The sequence below is a fragment of the Alosa pseudoharengus genome, unplaced genomic scaffold, assembly GCF_046254945.1.
Source record: "Alosa pseudoharengus isolate Yale_2024_CS ecotype anadromous, Long Island Sound unplaced genomic scaffold, YU_APseudo_1.1 YU_APseudo_1.1_scf_20, whole genome shotgun sequence".
Lineage (NCBI taxonomy): Eukaryota > Metazoa > Chordata > Actinopteri > Clupeiformes > Clupeidae > Alosa > Alosa pseudoharengus.
In genome coordinates this window covers 13,094,876-13,112,375 of record NW_027468664.1, presented here as the reverse complement: position 1 = coordinate 13,112,375, position 17,500 = coordinate 13,094,876, and the positions used below count along the sequence as shown (strand labels likewise).

At 42.4% G+C, this 17,500-nt stretch overlaps 1 protein-coding gene across 1 annotated transcript in view; it reads left to right on the top strand.

Annotated features, from left to right (window-relative positions):
* The first annotated feature begins 1,741 nt into the window (after positions 1–1,741).
* The window catches only part of dock4b (dedicator of cytokinesis 4b), an 89,396-nt gene continuing 73,637 nt past the window's right edge, over positions 1,742–17,500 (top strand). The window contains 2 exon segments of the mRNA XM_076296609.1: positions 1,742–1,867; positions 16,633–16,752. Of these exon segments, the coding sequence (XP_076152724.1) occupies positions 1,751–1,867; positions 16,633–16,752 (237 nt within the window). The 5' untranslated portion in view covers positions 1,742–1,750.

Below are 17,500 nucleotides of genomic sequence, written 5' to 3'. Positions count from 1 at the left end.
CACATTGTTTTATTAAACTAGCGTTCGTTGACCAGTGGAGCCTATCAAAACTCTCAAAGATTTCCCCTCAGCATAGCAGCAATGTACAGGGGATAAAGTGGGCCCTGGTTAGATCATTTCTCATGCGGAGCTTTGAAGAGAGGCTCTGGTTTGATCTTTGGAGGCGTTGTTAAGTGTTACATGGAGTGCTAATACAGTCAGATTGTGAGAGAGTGCTCTCTCTGTCTCTCTCTCTCTCTCTCTCTCTCTCTTATTTCCCTTTGATTGCTTTTTCTCACTCTCTCACTCCCTCAATCTGTCTCTCTCAAGGCCTTTTTAATCCTGGGTGTGTTTTACCGCAGAATTATGGTGCCATTATTGTGACATGCCTGTTCTTTTTAGACTGAATCCGTGGTGGACCGTGAGGTCCAGGCCTAACTATTTGCATACTAATGAAAAATCATGGATGGATGTGGCATTCTGTGAGTCTGGTCACTCACGATTGGGAAACCTTTCAATCGTGACGGGTGTAGACTTTGCACTGACTTTGAAATCATTGGTCCAGCCTAACCAGTCACATTGAGCAGGGATTCCATTACTTTGCTTAAACTTTACAAACTGGCAGTAAACAGCATTGGCAGTTAGGAAACAATGTATGCAGGCCTACCTTTGCTGTAAATAAATGTACACATTCTTCGGACTGCAATTTTTGATGTTTGCAGGCGTAGCTACTATCGTTTTTTCACTTTCAGCCACTTTATCAGCCACTTTTGATTTCAAAACTATATTATCATCCCCTCTTGTCGCTAATTGGGCAGATAATCTGCCGAAACGTGGAAACGTTAGTGAACTATGGTGTTCCAGACTAGTATCTCCCTGAAAGGAGTAAGATAGGTGGGAGTGGCCAGGCTAGCTTTCTGACACCTCTTTTCAGGGCATAATGACGTCTCTTCTTCTCACGATTATTCTGGAATCTCTGAATAAAAACGGCCTCTGTTTGTTTGTTGTCTTTCTTTGTTGCCCTGCGGATTTCTCTGATGTCTCCCCCTCTGTCCTTACCATTCGGAGCGATCTATCGGCATCTACGTGCTCACTCGCTTTCTGTTTCTCTGCACCCCCCCCCCCCCCCCCCATGCTTCACTGCCCTCCCCCCTCTGGTTATGAAAGTTTGGCAGATTTGGAACACTCTGTTCAGTGAATGGTTTGTGTAATATGTTCAGATAGTGTAGCTCTACACGCCTGTGTGTCAGGTTGGACAGCAGTGTCAGCTTGTCCTTGAAGGCTCTTGCCAAACTGTCTCCTAGGGTATGTGCGTGCATTTGTGTGTGTGCCTGTTTGTGTGTGTGTGGTGTGTGTGTGTGTGCCTGTTTGTGTGTGTGTGTGTGTGTGTGTGTGTGTGTGTGTGTGTGTGTGTGTGTGTGTGTGTGCTTGCGAGAAGCAATGCCTCTGTGGCAGTGCTCCACCAAAATATGAACTGAAACCATAAAGTGTCACTCGTGTGTATCTGTCAGAGCTGCCAGAGCCGGTGTCCATCATGGGTTTGGACGCAAGAACAAGCTGCACCTCCATCCTGCTGACATCCTCTTTTTTTCTTTTTTCCTCTCTTTATCTCTCTGTATGTTTGTGTGTTCGTGTGTGTATGTGTATTTGTGTGCCATTGCACATGAATGCACTTCTGCATTTGAATATGTGTGTGTGTGTGTGTGTGTGTGTGTGTGTGTGTGTGTGTGTGTGTGTGTGTGTGTGTGTGTGTGTAGGCCTGTCGGTATCAATGCAGCTGCTGCACGGCGATATGGAGCAGCTGAGACGAGAGTACATGGTGCTGTTCACCCGCGGCGTGTCCGTCACCAAGAAGCTCGGCTTCTCCGACATCATCATGCCAGGTGAGGTGCCAACGTGCAAACATGCCACTATCACGTCAGCATGAGCCCGAACCCTTCCCAGGGACACGGTACGACTCTAATCATCTCCGCACAGTGCAGCTGGCAAAGTCACCAGCTATCAAACCAATGCTGTAGCCTAAACTATTTTGCACTTCAGAATTATAACCATGCACACACAGGTGGAATAGTTATGGTGATATTGCAATAAGTTCACAACCACAAAACATATATGCTACATTTCACAGTTCAGAAATGGTCAAAAATGTGTGTACATTTCAGCACTCCATGAAATTATGCAGAAGTGGTCACCTGTGTTATTCAGCTAGTTCATTTAAGTAAGATATTGGTCATTGTAATGGCCATCTAGCCTATAGCCTACTTGGTCTTCCTTTTTCAGGACGTACCCATATCTGGGAACGTATGATGTAAATGTTTGCATATGGCTTATGTCAGGCTTTATATCAAGAAAAAAAAATAGTTGTGTCTCATTATTTGATTTTCGGCATATTTTTTGCATTAATGTCACTAGGAAGCATCCAATAGAAATATATTCATTTATCTGTGTAAGTGGGATTGGCTGGAACAATATAAGAACCATGATAGTGGGATAATATCTGGCTAAGCAATTTACAAAAATGTATGTACTGACAACTAGTTTACATTAGAATACAGTACATTATAATTTTGCTCCAATGAGACTATGTGTTGCAATTTCAAAACCGGATTACTCAGGAACCGCTTATTGAGGCATGCTTTATATCCTCGTATTCGGTACAGTTTGCTGTTTATTGTGATAACCCCATAACCCCAGGGCTCCCTTGTAAAAAAGATTTGAATATCTCAATGGGACATCACCTGGTAAAATAAAGGATAAATAAAAATAAAATAAAACTAGTCGATCACAAGAGGTTCAACAGGTAGATCTATAGATAAACTCATCTTTCAGGCATTTGACCGGGTTGACACTTCAGCACGAGAAATCGGGGGGGGTGGCGTGTGAGTGTGTGAAACTAATCAAACGTGTGTGTCTCACGGCCACTGCGTGAGAGTTGGCAGCCCTGTGACTACCACCACCATCTGTCCCAGTTTAAGTGTCACATTAACCAAACACTGACCATCAAACTAAGTCTAAGTCTGCTTTATTGTCAATTTCTTCACATGCCAAGACATACAAAGAGATCGAAATTACGTTTCTCACTATTCCACGTTGAAGACAAGACATATTTTACCAATTAAGTCCACAGACAAACATAACATTTAAGTAAACAATAAAAAGTAAATAAGAAGGCACATACAATGAAGAAATAAGAGCAGCAAAACTGGGTTAAAATTGTGCAATTGTGCATAGACAGTCAATATACAGTAATAGTGCAAAGTCAGGCCAATAAATGGCTGAGGTAGTTCTGCTTGACCTAAGTAAGCAAGTGGCATAGTGATGCAAGTTATGTAAGAGCAGCAGAAGTGTGTTGTGTTTTCAGGACAACAGGACAACAACAACAAGTTGCAAAGTGTGCAAGTGTACAAGTGGAGTAGTGCAAGTGGAGTAGTGCAAGGCAGCCATTTGGGTCCAAAGTCCAAGATGTTATGTAGCTGAGGGTGGAGGGGGGAGAGGGGGGAGAGAGTTCAGCATCCTAACAGCCTGGTGTATGAGGCTGTTGGTGAGTCTGGTGGTGCGGGAGCGCAGGCTTCTGTACCTCTTCCCAGAGGGCAGTAGATCAAACAAATTGTGAGCGGGGTGACTTGCATCACTCACAATTGTGGTCGCCTTGCTAGAGGGAGAGCAGATAGCTAACAAACGTTCAGAAAAAGTCCTGTTGGCAAATTTGAGGAAAAGTCGTTAAAGGGGCTATTTCACACAATTTAAGGGTACTGAATTCAAATATTTTGTTTACCAAGCTCAATTTTAAGTTTTAAGCTTGCTAATTAGCATAATTAGCATAATTCACATACTTTTTGGTTTTGCCATCAGATATCATAGGAATTGCAAAAAATAAGGCATTCATTTACTCTTTATGTATCAGATATGTTGTAGGACAGGACATGAATTACCCCAATGACCCTCAAGAAGCAAATGAAAATAAGCTACATTTGAATTGAAATAATAGCTAAAATTCAGTATGACGTTTAGAAACAAAATAGATGCCTTGATAATAAATTTATAGAATAGTAGGTGACTGCTCATTTTTCTGTAGAAAGTACTTTGTCACTAACTATTATGAATAGTTGTCAGTCTTTACAGAGGATTTACATTGTATTTTTTTTTTTTTACTGTAAAGGCGACTGTGCTTGCCTAGTTAAAACATCTCACTGGTGCTCTTTCCTATCATTCAAATTCCAGACATGCAGAAAAATGGAAGAGTGTGCATGTTTGAGGAGTGCTGAAGAGTGCTATGGAGATTGCATTATTTGCAAAAAATGTATGGTTATGGGATTTTGCAGACGCCTTTGTTCAAAGCGACACACAAATACAAAAACAACATAATATTTAAAATATAACAGGGAACAGATTAGAATGTTGGTCAAACTATAATAAGGAGGATAGCAATAATAAACAACAATTTCAATTCAATCAATAGCCTAATAAAATAAGCAATGAAAATGAGGGGAAAAGCAATAATAAACAATAATGTCCATTCAATCAATAATATCAAAAAACAATAACATGGTAAGACTATATTAAGGAGAATATCAATAATAAACAATAATGTCAAATTAATCAACAGCCTAATGGAAATAAAACAATATTATACAAACCATAACGCATAAGAAGCACTTAAAGAACTAAGTGCATGTTGAACAGGAATGTCTTTAGACCCCTCTTAAATGACCCAAAACTACCACAGGAACGGAGAGAACAGGGCAACTCATTCCACCAACATGGAACCACTGAGGAAAAGAGTCTTGGATTAAACCTAGTGTTCATGACTGGTCGACATAACAGACGCTCATCAGAAGACCGCAGTGGGCGGTTGGGGATGTATGCCTTGATTATTGAATTAAAATAACTAGGAGCAGATCCAGTCAGTGTCCTATAGGCCAAAGTGAAAGATTTAAATTTAATTCTGGCTACTATAGGGAGCCAATGGAGAGTAACTAGGAGAGGAGTTACATGTGTCCTTTTTGGCTGATTGAAGACCAGGCGTGCTCCAGCATTCTAAATCAGCTGTAATGATCTTATTACACAAGCGGGTAAGCCAACTAATAGTGAATTACAATAGTCCAGCTTGGAGATGACCATGGTTTAAACAAGAAGTTGTGTGGAATCTTGTGTCAGATAAGGTCTGATCTTTCTAATGTTGTAACGCATAAACTGACATGATTTTGCAACAGAAGCTACATGCTCAGAGAAGTTAAGTCGGTCATCAATTACAACGCCCAAGTTACGTGCCGATCTAGTTGGGGTCAGTGAAGTTGAGTCAAGCTGGATGTTAATCTGTTGGTGAATAGCTGTTTTAGCTGGAAACACCAAAACAATTTAGACAAGATATCCTTTATAGTGCAACAAAAAGAAACATTCTCCAGTGCATCATTACTGCATAATTACTGCATATTATGATGCTAAAAGGGAAGTGGAAATAAGTCTATCCTCACTTAAGTGCTGTCTAGCAATGTGGAATGTCCAGTAGTGATCCCTGCAAAAACTGCTCATTTAACACTGGTAATAGATGTTCAAGATCTAGTTATGTCTTTAGGACACCCATCTGACTACAGCACATTGAAGAAGTATGCAGGAAAGTTTGTAAGAAACTTTTGTATTGTTATTTGGTATTTGTTATATGGTAGCAAATGATGTTAACTATCAAATAAATAGACCTAATGTAGGAATGCACACAGATATTGCAACAGATAATGGTGTAGGCCTATCTGATTAAGACCTGAGTGGTTGAAACATACTTATTAAATTACACTGGGAGCAAAGAAGACTATCTTCACTTTTTTCCCTTTGCAACTGTCAAAGAAATCCCATAAACACGGGAAGGCCTAGGGTAGCCTATCAGATGGCCTAAAGATTAGGCTCTTCTGCATAGCATTAAGTGATTTGCATGCAGTAATTTGAACACTGACCTTGATCTAGCCTACTTTGGCTATTTAAAGGTAATTTATTGCTAAAACACCACACAATATAAATGAGCTATAACAAACAATAAAGGACTTAAAGGTGCCCTGCCACACAAAACCGTTTTTACTTGTATTTTTTTGAACATGTTAGGTCCATATGTGTCTGTGCTATGTCGTGAATGTGAAAATAAACAGCTACCGCCTCTGTCAGCTCTAGCCACTGAAAAGAAATAAGCAGAGAAATTAGGCCAATTGCAAAAGCTCTTCAGATTGACGTGGAATTGATAAGCTCATTACTATTCATGACCTCGCCCAGTTGGGGCCATGCCCACAAAATTCGTGACAGTTTTAGTAGGCCTATGCAAGGATGGCTGAATGTCAACGGCCTTGTGCGCTATGCACAAATAGAACTTCAACAGTGCATTTTGACCAAGAACCCAGACTTGAGGATCAAATGGCTTCAGTTTATTTTTTGGAACAATGCTACAGGCTTTGCAAAAAGGTTGCTGTTGAAGCCTGGAGCAGTAGGCTACCATCGCAGCAGTCTACGACCAGTGCCAGTAAGTAAAACGTTATTGTCAACTCAAGGATGTGTTATAGCCTACAGGTTTAATGAACTCGCTAGCCTAGCAGGTTTTATTTATGCACATTTCGACAATGCTAGCACTCGCTAGCCAAGCTAAGTTCATGCCATGAAGCTACAATTAGTTGATAACGTCTGTCATGTTATGGACGAAACCTACTAGCTGTTAGCCAATCAGAGTCAAGCAGTTGAATATTAATGAGAACTGGTGCAAATCGAGCTGAGTCTTCATGCAGGCTTTCAATACCATGCTAGAATAGCTTGAAACAAGGTAACCAAGGCATGTTTTCCACAAAAAAATGTTACAGAGTCCATGGTAGAACTTCAGACATTACCACAAAGTAATGAAATACGTGTGGCAGGGCATCTTTAATCACACACAAACTACTATTTTACTGACTACAAAAATAATAATTCTGTAGGAAGTTTAGAAGTTTAAAACCCAGAATTGACCAAAGGGCAATTCCACAGAAAATTGACTTTTTGTCACATCCATAACGCCAGTGAAATGCCTTGGCATTTCTATGATGTGAATGATAACATTCATTTTTTGTGCATTTTTTCTCATGTACATTCTTCAGCCAAAAATAGCAAATGCTCACATTTCATGTAATTATTCATATCATACCATACCATCACATTTTATTGGTGTTATGGATGTTACAAAAAATGTAATTTTCCATGGAATTGCCCCAAAAGTGCACCAAATTCAACACAAATGACTCAATACACTTGCGTGGGGCCTGCGTCCTCTCTTTTCCAGATATTTTAGGATTTGGATATCGTTTCAGTATCGAGTATCAAGATATTTATGGCAGGTATTGTATCGAAGTCATAATTTTGGTATCGTGACAACACTATGCCAGAGCCACTCTGTTTTCTAAATGTCGAGGATCGGAGGCTCTACCACCAACAAGTGATGCTGCTCAATGGCATAGAAGAGCTCATTATCAAGCTTTAGTATGGAGGCAAACACACATACCAAATCCAGTGTTACTAGAAGTAAAATGTTTTTTACTTGTCGGTTGTTGCTGACGGTAGATGCAGTTCTGCATTAGGCTTATTCCCGCTATCTAAGTTCATATGTACTAGGATATATTCTGAGTTGAAGGTTATCTATGGAACTTGTTATTGTGATGAAATGCATAAAACACCGCATGAGTGACTCACTATGTTAGCAATAAAAATATGGTTTATTACATGTTAACTGTAATCATGTTCCTATTAAATACATTAATAAACTATAGTATGGTTTCTTTAATGCTCAAACATGTATTTAGTGTATTTAGAGAACACTTTTATGTGGTTTTAGTGATTACTTTTGAATTCAACCCAATTTAGGGAAAAATAAACAAAGAAAATCGCTATTTTATGTTAAAATGCTGATTATGTGGCTTAGAACTCAGAATTGAGCTTGGTAAACAAAATATTCAGAATCAGCACCCTCAAATTAGGTAAGAGGGGTGGTTTACCAACTTTTCCTCAAATTTGCCGTCAGAAGTTCTCTTCTGTGAAGCTGCTCTCCCTCTATGCAGGTGAGGTGGGTGGTGTAAATATCTTTCAGGGAGGGGAGTGAAGCACCAATAATCCTTCCAGCTGTGTTCACTATGCGTTGCAGGGCTTTCCTGTTGTATTCAGTGGAGCTTCCGCCCCACACAGCGATACAGCTGGAGAGGATGCTCTCAATGGAGCCTCGCTAGAATGTGGTCATGATGGCTGGTGGAGCACTTGCTCGCCTGAATTTCCACAGGAAGTAGAGGCGGCGCAGAGCTTTCTTCGCCAGTGATGCAATGTTGGTGGTCCAGGAGAGGTCTTCACTGATGTGCACCCCCAGGAATTTGGTGCTGCTCACTCTCTCCACCACAGCACCGTCGATGGTCAGTGGCAGGTGTTGGGTGTGACCTCTCCGGAAGTCAACAACAATCTCCTTGGTCTTGCTGACGTTCAGCAGGATGTTGTTGTCCCTGCACCACATGGTCAGAAGGTCGACCTCCAACCTGTATTGAGTCTCGTCGCCCTTGGTGATGAGACCCACCAGAGTTGTGTCGTCAGCAAGTTTCACTATGTGATTTTTGCTGTAGGTTGCAGTGCAGTCATGCGTTAGTAGGGTGAAGAGCAGTGGACTGAGCACGCAGCCTTGGGGGGCCCCCGTGCTCAGTGTGATGCTGCTTGAGATATTGTTGCCAACACGTACTACTTGAGGCCTCTAACAGAGGAAGTCCAGTAGCCAGTTGCAGAGGTAGGTACTGAGTCCCAGTTTGTCAAGTTTGCAGATGAGTTGTTGTGGTATTATGGTGTTGAATGCAGAACTGAAGTCTATAAACAGCAATCTCACATATGAGTCTCTTTTTTCCAGGTGGGTGAGGGCTGGGTGGAGGGCAGAGCAGATTGCATCCTCTGTGGACCGTTTGGCTCGGTATGCAAACTGGAAGGGGTCCAGGGTGGGGGGGAGAATGGATTTGATGTGTGACATGAGAAGTCGCTCAAAGCACTTCATGATGATGGGTGTCAGTGCCACAGGGCGGTAGTCATTAAAGCAGGATGGAACAGTTTTCTTCGCCACAGGTATGATGGTGGCAGCTTTGAAACATGATGGGACGATGGCTTGCTTCAGGGAAGTGTTAAAGATGTCTGTGAAGACATCCTTAAGCTCCTCAGCGCAGTCCTTCAGCGCACGACCTGGGATGTTGTCTGGGCCTGTTGCCTTACGGGTGTTGATAGCAGCAAGTGTCCTCTTCACGCTATCGGCAGAGAGGCATAGGGGCTGCTCGTGTAGAGGGGGAGGGGTCTTCTGTGGGCAAGTGCTGTTTTGTGCTTCAAAGCGAGCAAAGAAGCGGTTACAGATTGTTGAGCAGAGGGATGTTGCTCTCACAGCTCTGTGGCGCGGGCTTGTAGTCCGTGAGGGCCTGAATGCCCTGCCATAGGCTTTGTGCGTTCCTGCTGTCTTTGAAGTGGGTGGTTATCTTGTAAGTGTATTCCTTTTTTGCTTCCTTGATGCCACGGGACAGGTTGGCTCTCGCTGTTCTCATGCCAGCTTCATCCCCAGCTCTGTAGGCTTTGTCTCTGGCCCTCAGCAGCCTGAGGACATCCCCTGTCAGCCGTGGCTTCCAGTTAGCCCGAGTGATGATGTCTTTTGTGTGGGTCACATCATCGATGCACTTGGTGATGTAAGAGAAAACCAACGCACTAATCAAGATGTGACTTTCACACCAGCTATCTCAAACCAAAATTAAACACCAACAAATCAACCACTATCATCAGTACCACCATGGCAACCATCACCCCCACAACCATAATCACTCCCATCACTGTCACCATCACCACTGCCTTCAGTTCTGTCATCATCGCTAACCGAAAGTATTACTCACTAAGATAGCACAACGCAAATGGTAAATTCCTCTCACATCCTCATTATAAATGAAGTCTGGCCACATCACTCTCTTCAACACACACACACACACACGCACACACACCCCGCCACACCACTTCCCCGGAATCAGACGACTGAACAGAGCTGAACCGTGACACCTGCCAACGCACAACTGGCCTTATCAGTGCAATCAGCAACCTTCCTACACAGGTTGCTGTGCTAACCCCGGGTATCGCTCTCTCTTCCTCTTACAGTGATCACCACACACAAACACACACACACACACACACTCACACACACACACACACACTCACACACACACACACACACACACACACACACACAAAAACACACACACACACACACACACACACACACACACACACACACACACACACAACCTAGTCTCTGGAGGTCTCAGTTGGCCAGTTAGGCGGTCTGTCAGTCAATGAGTGAGTGACTTGGAGAAGACTGGGGGCCGTCTCAGGGGGAAGTAAAGCCCTGTGACCTTTATGAAATGAGAAATGATCTGTGAAAGAAGTGGGCATGAATGGCGCGTTGGATGCATGGCTAGCGTGGGGTCTCCCCATTCACTTCTGCTTTCTGTTTAATCCATTATTTAATGGTGTGGATGTGAGTGTGTGTGTTTGTGTGTCTGATTGTGTGATTCAAAGACAGTGCCCTCTGGCGGACTGCTTTCTTTCAGAATGGATGCTTCAGGGGATGCTTTTTCAGTCTGTCGCTCCTCCTTCTCTTTTCTTTTTGTGTGTGTGTGTGTGTGTGGGGGGGGGGGTGTGGGTGTGTGTGTGTGAGAGAGAGAGATTTAGTCATACTGTTTGTATCCTCCATAAAAAGCACATCCACCCTACACTCATCATCCCTCCATCAGTCCCCCCCTCCCTCCTTCTCCTGCTGCCGCCCCCCTGGCATACACACACGCAACAATTAGCTCTAACAATTTGAAATTGCGCTCAGAGCATCCACTCATTCCCTACATAGTGCACTATATAGCAAACAACAACAATACAGTTGTTCACGATATAGTTATATAGTCCAACAACACAGTTATTCACGATATAGTTATATAGTCCAACAACACAGTTATTCACGATATAGTTATATAGTCCAACAACACAGTTATTCACGATATAGTTATATAGTCCAACAACACAGTTATTCACGATATAGTTATATAGTCCAACAACAGTTATTCACGATATAGTTATATAGTCCAACAACACTGTTATTCACAATATAGTTATATAGTCCAACAACACAGTTATTCACAATATAGTTATATAGTCCAACAACACTGTTATTCACAATATAGTTATATAGTCCAACAACACTGTTATTCACAATATAGTTATATAGTCCAACAACACTGTTATTCACGATATAGTTATATAGTCCAACAACACAGTTATTCACGATATAGTTATATAGTCCAACAACACTGTTATTCACAATATAGTTATATAGTCCAACAACACAGTTATTCACAATATAGTTATATAGTCCAACAACACAGTTATTCACAATATAGTTATATAGTCCAACAACACAGTTATTCACGATATAGTTATATAGTCCAACAACACTGTTATTCACAATATAGTTATATAGTCCAACAACACAGTTATTCACAATATAGTTATATAGTCCAACAACACTGTTATTCACAATATAGTTATATAGTCCAACAACACAGTTATTCACAATATAGTTATATAGTCCAACAACACAGTTATTCACAATATAGTTATATATTCCAACAACACAATTATTCACAATGTAGTTATATAGTCCAACAACACAGTTATTCACAATATAGTTATATAGTCCAACAACACAGTTATTCACTATGTAAGGGATAACGGCCGCCGAGGTGTCCTGTTATACGGAATTAATGGACGAGGGCGAGGGGCAAAAAACTCCCCGACGCGCAGCGGCGGCCCGAGTCCATTAATTCCGTATAACTGGACACACCTCGAAGGCCGTTATCCCGCTTATCACCCGGTTGCCTCTGTAAAGCAAAGGAAACATAGCCTAGAAATCTAGACGCACCCTAGTGGCAGCAAATTACATTTGCTGCCAGGGCTAGTCTAGCAACTCTCCCTTGGCTTGTGAGCTCAAAAAATTAAACTTCTATCAGGCCAATCAAATCGTGTATAGAGTCGTTAGGCGGGCTTAACGTAATGATTGATGGCAGAGTTGCAACGGTTTGGCTTGAATTCCCTGCTACTTGAAAACAAATAAGATAATGTTGCTGTTGGCGAACAGTGTGACACGAGTTAAGCTTTTATTAAGTTGGCAACATTTTGAACTAGCCAACTAGCTCCGCTGGTGGGAAACGCATGGGACTCATAGCCTGTCCTATTGCGTGCAGAGGGAATTTGAAAGACAACCGATTATCCCGCCCCTCGGACTGAGCACTGCGAACGGTGAGTGCCCAGACCCTACATTTTAATGTGGGTCTGGCTCGTCAGGCTAAAGGAAACACGCAGTTCTGTTGAAGCTCCCTAGTTCAGCTTGTATAACTTCCTTTGGCCCTATAACAGCGATAGCATGGACAGTTAGCTTGTTTACAGTTGATTCCATTGTTGCGAAGCCTGCCTCCAGGCTCATCCGTCGTCCTACTATCGTTGTTATAGTTACCATTCATAAGCATTGATATGGAACGGCGATTCTTTTTTTACCAGATCTACTTCATAGGTGTCCCGTTATTAAGAATTAAAAGCCACCCCGCCAGCCAATCAGAAAAGAGTATTTCTTCTCTCCGGGTGATAAATAGTTATATAGTACAACAATAGAGTTATTCACTATATAGTGATGCTATGAGTGCAGGGCCTGATTCTGTGGTAGCAGACCTCAGATGGAATGCAGTGGCACTTCCTCTGCCGTGCGGCTGAGGGGCAGACTGAGAGGGTGTGGGGGGTGGTTGTGCGTCCGGAAGAGGCGAGTGGTGGCCCCTGGCCAGCACAGGTGGCCCCGGTCGCCTCAGCAGTGTGCTGCTTCTTCTTAAACTCCCCGGCTATTTCTGTCCCCACGGTGACGCCACATGCACTGCACTGCCTCGGCTCTGCTGGACTGCTTCCACCACCCCCACCCTCTCTCTCTCTCTAGCCTTCCTCTCTCTCTCCCTCTCTCTCTCTCTCTCTCTCTCTCTCTCTCTCTCTCTCTCTCTCTATCCTTCCTCCCTCCCCTATAGCACGACGAGATGTAGTGCAGCATATATAGCTCTGATCCACCTCTAGCTCAGGCCTCGAGAAAAGCGGGCTGTTTAAGAGTGTTCTGTTCTGCTCTCTCTCTCTCTCTCTCTCTCTCTCTCTCTTTCTCTCTCTCTCACTCACTCTACTCACTATATATACACACACACACACACACACACATACACACACACATGACTCACACATACTCACACATACTCACAGGCATACAGTGCACATGGGTTCTGAGACAGACTTATGACTTATGCAATACCAAACACACATATGCACATACATATATTCACACATATAGAAATGCCTTTGCATCCTCTCTGAGCTCAAAAAGTGCAATAAAATGTGAATTTGCACTTCTTTACATCAAATAACTGAACTGGTGCAGTCAGTCAAGAGCAACATATAGGGATGAGTATAGGGATGAGAGATGCCTCTTTAAAGTGAGGCAAAATGAAGATAAGTAGAAGAAAAGTGTGTGTGTGTGTGTGTGTGTGTGTGTGTGTGTGTGTGTGTGTGTGTGTGTGTGAGAGAGAGAGAGCTCGTAACTGCTGAGGCAAAGCCGTTTGTCTCCAGTTTAAAAGGGAGTACGTTATGTTACACCCACACCATTGGAAAGGTGTGATAACAAAAAACAGTCCTTTCTTTGTGTGTGTGTGTGTGTGTGTGTGTGTGTGTTTGAGTGTGGGATGGTGGGTGTGTCTGTGTCTTTGTGTGTGTGTGTGTGTGTGTGTGTGTGTGTGTGTGTGTGTGTGTGTGTGTGTGTGTGTGTGTGTGTGTATGTGTGGGTGTGTGTGTGGGTGTGGGTGTGTGGGTGTGGGTGTGTCTGTGTGTGAGAGGTTCTGCATGCTGATGCTGATGAGTGTGTGAAGTGAATGCTTACCCACTGTCTGGATGTTTGTCACAGGAAACACCTGCCCTCCATGCAAAACTGAGCTGTCTGTGCGTATATGTGCATGCGTGCGCTGTGTGCGTGCGTGTGTGTGTTTATGTCACTGGGGCATGACTATGCCGTTCTGCAAGACTTCTCCAATGCTAAAAAAAAATCTCCCATATACACAGACATCCGATATACGGACAAAAATACAAACAAGCTGACAGGCAGACAGACTGACAGACACAAACTAAATGTCTCTCTCTCACGTGTTTACACATAGACACTCAGTTAGGTTATATTCTCCATTCTAGCGGTTGAATTTGGCGATGTTCAGTAATATTTTTGCATACTGAACTTGAATCTTAACAGATGTACACTATACAAAGCATAAGGGGATTGTACATTCCCATCTGGTCCTTACTGGTCCTACAAGTCATTAGGTTGCAGAATTATATTTGAGAAATTAATACGAGGAGAAACAGTGAAGATCTCCAGAAGTCTGTCTTCTGGTATGGGTTTTATTGATGCTTTTGATGGTTTTTGTCAGCCGTCTGCTGCTGTGTCTTCCCCTCTGAAACCTCCTCCTGGGGACGGAGCCTTTGTGGTTCTGTGTGGTACTCCAGAAACAGGCCTCCCACTCGGCCTCCTCCTTCCTGTCTCCAGCCTCTGACCTCAACGCTGTCTCTTACTCTTCCTTTTCATTCGTCCTTCTGAAGCTAAACAAATTGTGGGAGCATTTCATTAAAGTTAACTGCTGAACCATTTTTATGTTTTAAATGTCTCTGTTTTAAGCTCTCTTTTTACATAGCCCACTTATTGCTCAAGTCGGTTCTAGTGATACAAGGCTACTTTTTACACCCAATGTGAGCTGATGTATTCTACTCACTCAGAGTCGAGTCCACTTTAAACAGGAGACTGTCGAGCATGGCTTTTACATCATATTCTCATTCATATCTTTCTGATTTTCCCAACTCTTTATCCAAGAATGTGTCCAAATCACCCAGAATATTTAGGACATCTTCAGGGATCTCCATTGGCATAGTGAATTCCTTTTTGTAAACTTTGTTGTCCAGTCCAGTTTTGCCTTGCCCAACATGCTTTACCTGATTTATTAGGAACCTTTGTAGTTCCATTTTGGTCTTCTTTTTGTTTTTGTTTTTAGTTTCATCCACGTCCTCATCAGTGTTAACTCTCAAAGCCTCCAGTTCATTCAGAGCAGATAGGACATGTTCGGGGATATCCATGGGCTTAGTAAACCCGTCTTCATATGCCCTGTTGTCCAGACCAGTTTTGCCGGGCTCGACACACTTTAGCTCCTTTATTAGGAGCTTTTGTAATTTCTTTTTGGTCTTTTTGTTTTTCTTTTTAGTCTCATCCACGTCCTCATCAATGTTAACTCCCAAAGCCTCCAGTTCTCTTTTTAGTTCCACCAGTCCGTATTTTTTGATCCGTCTTCTAATTGTTTTGCCTTCATCCTGCCGTGCTGCCAGGCAGCAAGCTAAGAACCAGCAGAACCACATTAAAATTAGATCGCCAGAAATCACAGTTCGAACATCAAATTATCACAAAATCTGAAACCAGCCAACTTCTACACAAACTCAAGCAAAAGTAAACAAATGTCCAGTCCTGTACAAGTGCTCCTTTGTATGAAAGATTCTTAACACCCACATACACACTTATCAGGCTGCAGAAACCATGTTAAGGGAGACAAACACAAGAAAACCAACAAGTAATGGCGCCTGTAAAAAAATAAATGTGGCAACAATCCAGGCAATGATTTACATATTTCATAATGTACCACTGTAAAGGTTCAGTTCTTATTTTCAGTTACACACTCAGCTCAAATTTAGATATCTGACATCTAAAAAGGTCTTCTGAAAATATCTCATCCGGGTAGGCAGGTCTGTATATTCTCATTCTCTGTTACCTTTGCAGACCAACGGTTACCAAACGTACTGTATGTACATACTGTACATGTCTGAGCTATCTGATACTGGTCTGCGGTTTCCTTGATACTATGAGCACAAAGGCCTGACACATGAAACTGTCTTACTCTATCTATACTAGGGCCAAGATAAAAATATCTGCCTTATAGATTACTGTATATAGGTTATACTTCCTGCTTGAAGTAGGTATTGTAATGTCGTAATGACTCACATAGAGGCTACGTAAGACTGTTCACACAGCATGGCTGTTTGCCTAGCTTCCTGTAGCTCTTCCTGTTCAATGGAAACATGCCTAAGTCTGTAATTACCCCATAAATGCATGCACCCACACACACACACACACACACACACACACACACACACACACACACACACACACACACACACACACACACACACACACACACACACACACACACACACACACACACACACACACACACACACACACACACACACACACACAATGACAAAACAGGTGTAATTTTTTTTTCAGCCAGAGGGATATAGAAGGAGACACAATTAAAGAGGGGGAGAATGACCAAAAAGTGTGTGTGTGTGTGTGTGTGTTTATTTGTGTGCGTGTGAGAGAGAGAGAGAGAGAGAGAGAGAATGTAGAATTCTGTTCAAGGTGAAAGGTAGAAGCACAGTTTTGTTAATGCCATATAACAATTACTGTGTGTGTGTGTGTGTGGTTTCCTCCATGAAGGTGAGATGCGGAATGACCTCTATGTTACTTTGGAGAGGGGCGAGTTTGAGAAGGGCGGCAAGAGTGTTGCCCGGAACGTTGAGATCACCGTCTACGCCCTCGACATCGATGGACAGATTCTCAAGGTGACCATCTCTCTCCTATCTTTCTTTTTTCTATTGCACAGACACACTGTAGTCAAATGTTGTATGTCTGAATGGAGTGATGTCTTATGAACTTATGAATGTAATGAAATAAATGCAAAGATTTAGTGCAGTGCATGAGAGCAAGAAGTGTAATAAATGTGTCTATGTATATAGACATTCAATGTATGACTATAGTAGCCTGGAAAATCCAGACCCTGATAATCTAGAAAGATTAAGGGTCTGGCAAAGAACAATGTAATGGCCCAACTCGAGGGGCGGCAACAAGCATGCATTTAAAAATCTCACTGCACGCAATCGGATAGATAGATAGATAGATAGATAGATAGATAGATAGATAGATAGATAGATACTTTATTGATCCTCAAGGGGAAATTCAAGATAACACTACGACCAATGTGTACTGTCCTCCAACGTTGCAGTGCTGTCTTCATCAGTTTAGCTGGTTCCCCGGGATGTTGGGGTAAAAGTAACGTGCATCATTGCTCTTTGCCGGAGTGAGTCGCAGAGACAATTCCATTGTGCTATCGCGAGAACTCTGGATATCCAGGGTATGACTATAGTGCAATATTGAGCAAACAAATGCAGTAAAACTTTGAATGTTGAGATGAAAAGATTGGATGTAGACCCCTTTATCAGAGGTGTGTCCAAACTCCCAAACATAGATAAACATTTCCGAACTTATCGCAAAGTTATTTTCGATTTGACTTTTGTTGAACACTCGCCAACA